This window comes from Schistocerca americana, chromosome 2 (genome assembly GCF_021461395.2).
Source record: "Schistocerca americana isolate TAMUIC-IGC-003095 chromosome 2, iqSchAmer2.1, whole genome shotgun sequence".
Lineage (NCBI taxonomy): Eukaryota > Metazoa > Arthropoda > Insecta > Orthoptera > Acrididae > Schistocerca > Schistocerca americana.
The window spans coordinates 472,696,577-472,702,576 of record NC_060120.1 but is presented as its reverse complement, the minus strand read 5'-3'; the positions used below and the strand labels follow the sequence as shown (position 1 = coordinate 472,702,576).

General features: G+C 38.4%; 1 protein-coding gene across 1 annotated transcript in view; it reads right to left on the bottom strand.

The window, feature by feature from the left end:
- Positions 1-499: 499 nt before the first annotated feature.
- Positions 500-6,000, bottom strand: part of LOC124595339 (DNA repair protein XRCC3-like) — a 111,371-nt gene continuing 105,870 nt past the window's right edge. Inside the window, 1 exon segment of the mRNA XM_047134052.1 lies at positions 500-818. Within this exon segment, the coding sequence (XP_046990008.1) occupies positions 612-818 (207 nt within the window). The 3' untranslated portion in view covers positions 500-611.

Genomic DNA, 6,000 nt, shown 5'->3' with positions numbered 1-6,000 from the left:
GTAATGTTTTAGACGAGTATTGTGATTAAATATGAAGATAAAACATGGTTATGTTGTAATTTATACAGTAAACTTCAAAATTTTCCCTAATGTAACAGCATGAGAACTTACGAACTTTCTACTCAATTAAAACCTGACCCGCATTATCATACTAGTGCTTTTTTTTGCATAATTATACATGAAAAATTTTTTTCAGTATTTTTTTCTGTAATCGAGGACATCAGGCCACTATAATAATGTTACTTGCAGTACTTGCACACTGAAAAATATTTTCGGGGTGGAAAGGGTTAAGTGCATGATACTAAGATCAGCTGATAACTATTGCAATGTATGTGGAACTTGTTAAAATGTTATTCAGAAAGAAAAAAAAGTATACATTACAAGAGATAACAGATTATCTCATGAGAGAGTTGAATATACCAGAGCACGAAACAATCACAGTGGACAATATACAAAAGGTGTAAGGCAGTTACTAAACAAAAAAAATCAAGATATCATATGTGGTTTTGACATCATATCTTCAACATATTTACTATGATAGTGTGTACATGAATCATTCACAAAATACATCCTACAAATAATGATAATGAGAGAGATTCTGCATCTTAACATCAAGGACTTACACCCGAAATTCCAGAAGCAGTGACAGTGAATTTGCAGCAGCTTTGCTGCAGAAAAGGTGAAAAAATAACACGTATGTTTCTGATGCCTGTTTGCCTATTTCGAAACATCTGGAGGCGTGTGGTCACCATATTAGCCCATGCCAGACCAAGTGCAGGAACAGAGTTTTGTTCATCGTTGCCAACTCCAGCTGTTACCTACAGGGTACAAATACGCATGTCAGAAATTCATAACAACTTTTAACATTTCCAGATAAACAACAATGAAACCTCAAATTTCTTCTGTGTGGTGACACTGGACTATATCAAAACCATATAATGACAATACAGTATTATGAGAAGGTTAGATTGCTACTCAGCATGTAGAGGAGAAGTTGAGCTGCAGACACGCACAGCAAAAAGACTGGAATCTCTTGGCCGAAAGGCCCTGCAAAGTAGTAAGTCACACACAACATACGACCAATGCCTATAGCCTCTGAGGCAGGTCTCTGTGGCCAGAGACAGTGTTGTTTGTGTGTGTGTTTACTTTATACGAAGGCCTTTTAGCCAAAAGCTTAAATGGGTAGCATTGTGCCTGTCTGCGACTCAACGTCTCCTCTGTATAGTGAGTAGCAATCCATCCTTTTCATAATATTATCGTTATTTCATCCAGGTTTTTACATTTTCAAAACCATGTAAGTAATTTTTTGTATTAATTCTTACTGTAAATGTTCATGTTAATTTTTCTGCTGTAGGTCATAGTGGCCTAGCAGCTGCAAAGTTTGAAGCATTAATTTTCCTTTAATTATTAATTTTATTTTTGTCATGCAATCAAAAACATCTCATTACATTAGGGAAATAATAACTGTACAGAGCAGCAGCAGCAGCAAATAATATTTTCTAATTCCATTTTCATTTACGATTCCAGTTATGTAAAATACGACACTTTGTATTCTTCCAGAAAACAGTACACTGCAAAGAGAAAGCCTTTAATGCTGGCTTGAAATTACTAGACTTGTCATGAAGTCCTTTAACTCTGAAAAACACAATTTTCGGAATTATAGAAGTGGATATATTGCCAGCAGAAAGATTATTTTTCCGTTTTGTGTTCACTGAAAGGACATAGTTATTCCTTTGAAATAAGTGAGAACAGTGAACAATAAACCTGATGAGTCGATGAGCAGCATAAACTGATAAACCAAAACATTATGACCACTGCCCACCACGGCGCTGGATGCTGCCTGGTGATGTTGCGGCCACATGACACAGTAACAAAAGTGTGTTAGCGGAGCAGGCACAGACAGAGGATCAGCCTAGCGAAGATATGGGCTGCAAATGGTAAAATCCATTGAAATACAGGACTTTGACAAAGGGCAGATTATTGTTACACAGAGCATGTGGACAAGTATCTAGAAAACAGTGAAGCTGGAAGAATGTTCATGTGCTGCTTTTGTGAGCATCTACAGAAATAAGTAGAAGGACAGTGAAACTACCAGTAGGTGGTAAATGGTTGGACATCCACAACTCTTCACAGAATGTGGGGTTCAGAGGCTTGCCTGCTCTGTAAAGTAGGGCAGATAGTGATCCATGGCATCTTTGCCGAAAGAACACAATGCTTATGCATGCACAGGTGTTTCGGAGCACATCATTCATTGTACATTGTTGAGCATGGAGCTCCGTCGCAGACCACCTGTACGTGTTTACATGTTGACCCAGTGACATCACCAATTACGACTGCAGTAGGCACAGAATGGTCATGATTCGACCGTCGATCAACGCAAATGTGTCGGCTCTTTGAGTGAACCACATTCTTGTTACACTAGAGCAATGGTCATCTCCACAAACGCAGTCACCGACGTGAACAGTGCCTCGAAACATGCACAATGCCACAGTTGCAGGCTGGTGGGAGCAGTATCACACTATGGGAGACATTCTCCTGTGCTTGCAGGGGACTCGTGGTAGAAACCAAAGACATGCTGACAGCTGCAAACCATCTGTACCCCTTCATGCTTGATGTCTTCTCCAACAGCGATGTCATCTTTCAACATTATAACATCCATGTCTCGGAGCCAGAACCATGCTACAGTGGTTTGAAGGTCATAGTGAAATGTTGATGTCTTGGTGACCAAATTCACATGATGTAAATCCTATGGAAAACATCTCAGTCGCTATTGGGCACCGTCACCACGTATGCAAATCACGGTTATTTACACAAATTACATGACCTGCACATAGACATCTAATACCATATACCTCCACAAACCTACCAACAAGCTGTCAGATCCCTGATAATTCAGAGTCAGTTATGTATTTTGATCCAAAGACGACAAATAATCTATTAAGCAGGTGGTCATAATGTTTTGGCTCATCAGTGCATGAAAATCCACAACATGAATTAACATTTTGTGTTTCCTGGATAGTAAACTGCTGGACTAAGTATGTTCTTATGCCTGAAATGATTTAACTCCCTGGTATAGTGTCAAAGAATGAAAGCAGCAGAGTAAATCATCTTAAGTTGTTACCAGGGTCTGGCTGCTGCCTGAGACACACCACCGACAGAGCAGCAAGTTACACATTTAGGGTTTTTTTTTTCTTTTTTTTTAAAAGTTTATTTCTTAAATTCATTGCATGTTTTTGTACTTAAGATGTGTAATCTCATGTTTTAATAATTGTAACGTGTATATTCACACAGTTGTCATTAGGTCTGAATGGCCAGCTGCACAGCTTAGTGAGATGTTAGCTTCTTTTGGTGTCACTTCAGGTGGGTTGTGAGTTACCTACCTATTTAGCTTTCTCTGTGTGCTTTCATTGTCAGTTCTTAAGTTAATACTATTAGGGTGGACAGGACGTGTGCATGCTGTGTGTGGACGCAAGAGGAGATGGACACAGTTCGCGAACAGCTGAAGATGCTTTTGGCCAGGGTTGTCTGTCGACAGGCTACTGCCTCTGGGTGTAGCAGTTGTGATTAATTTGGCGCAGCACATGGGACATCTCAGGTGTCACTTGTTTCACCACTGGGTTTTGCAGCGAAGGTACCTTGCAGAGTGCCTGATGAATCAGATCCGCCCTCACCGCAGGATAAATGGCAGGTGGTAATGTCTTCCCATCGCTCAACATGGACAAAACCTGGATGAGAATCTGTGGGCTGAAGTGATAAATTATGTGCTCTTTATACTAAATCAAACTGGAAGAAGTTTGTTAAAAGGGATGTGTCCTGATGAATTTTGGTTTGTGCCAAAAACAGATTGTAATAAGCTGGGAAGTTTTGAATGTGACTGCTGTGTTCTGATGAAAAAATAAATAAATAAAATTAAAAAAAAAGAAGCTCTGAAAAAAGGAACCTTTGTCAGGTGTGATTTTGATTTGCCCTCCTGACATTGTTGCCTCTGACAATGTTATATCTGACAAAAGAATCCAAGATAAAAAAGAAGCTACTATAGTTAACAATTCCACAAGAGAAAAAAGAATGAAATCGAGTATCCAGAAGGAAACCATATATCTACTGATTCAATCTGTGATGTCTTTGAAGACTGCAGCATGGCATCTGATCACAAAACACAAAATAGTGTCTCATCATCAAAACTATGTGACTGGCAAAGCCTTAGGTGGCCTTTCACATTTACAGACTATAAAATGGATCCTGTGGAATACCACCATAGTGCAAATTTTGGCACAACAGGCAACAATGAAGAAATTTCTATTTCAAATGCCTTGAGGACAAAAGTGCAATTTCTGACGATTAAAAATCCATAATGAAATTGAAAACTTGGGTGTCTTGCAGGATTTCCAAAGAACATAAAACCTTTACTGCCACTAGGAGCTGCATAAAAAGCAAGATGGACGTTATAAAGCCAGACAAATAACAAGAGGTTTTGAGCAAGAGGAGGGACTAGACTATATGGAAACCTTCAGTCCTTAGCATGTTATGCATCAATTAGACTGCTACTTAGTCTTACAACTACAAATAAAATGAAAATAATTTTTCATGTGAAGACAGCATTTCTATACAGCAGTCTGCAAAGGGGATATCTAGATGAATCAACCTGATGGATTCAACAATGATACAAATGGAGTTTGTGGGCTGAAGAAGATTTTGTGTGGCCTAAAACAAGCTCCAAAGAATTGGATTGAGAAACTCTCACACTATCTGATGGCATTAGGATTTGTAAGTACAGTACTGGTGATGAGCCTTGTATCTATTACAATAAAGACAGAAGCATCATTATCACATTGTTTGTTGCTGATAGACTAGTTATTGGAATAAGGACAGACAGAATTACTGAAGTTTCAAACAAGATGAATAAAACATATGAAACAACATTTGACATAACATTTCAAAATGAAATGCCATATCTTGGAATGGAAATTAAAATAAGCCCACATGAAATTTTCACATATCAGTTTAAGTATACAAAGAAAATCTTAAGATAGTTACAGCTATGTAGTGTAGAATGGTGACAGATGAAGCAAATCTTGGCAATGATAAGCCACTGGAAAGGAGTGTACCCTATCAAGAAGCTATAGGGGGTCTAGTTTTCCTTGCAACAATATCTCACACTGATACCAGTTTTTCCATTAATTACTTGAGCAGATTTAGCAATACACCAATGGTTAGTGACTGGAAAATGGTGAAATGCATTTTTCACTACCTAAAAGGAACTATGATGTGTAGTATATTCTTTGTGGAGGATCGACACTGCTTGCCTATGCTGATTCTCATTATGTAGGTGATATCTCGGCTAGATGCTCCACCAGCAGAGCTCTTATTATGCAAGAAGGCTCTGTCAAATGGTATGCTCGGAAACAACATACTGTGGCAACTTCAACAAATGAAGTAGAATACCATGCCGCTCTCTCTTGGATATGACACCTTGGACAAGGTTTTGAATCAGCTGACAGAACTGTATACTGGCAATCAAGTTGCACTACATATGCTGAAGAATACCTATGAAGGAAAAATAACAAGAGGCAAGAAACGCTGAAATTTCACAGAATTTCATTCAACAACATATTGGAATGAATATGAAACCAAAGTAAGTGGAAAGCTCAAATCAACTTGCTGATGTACCGACTATACCACAGCCTCAAAGTGTTTGAAGAATTAAGAAGAAAAAACAACTGAGGTGTGCTGAGGGTTAATTATTTTTCTGTGTTTTACTGCTGTATGTTATGTAAGGTGTTCTTATAAACATTCCAAATTTAAAAAAAAAAATAATTCTGCATTGATGCCTGCCCACTTCACTCTGCCAACATGTTACATACATTCTTTCTTTATTCTAGGGTACAGAACTCTCCCCATCATTAGTTTAATGATGGCTTTCGTGTTGGGATGGGCGAAACTATGGATACTCTCAATAACTGCTCTACATAGCGTTTCAGGTGTGAATGGTCTGGGTGTGGG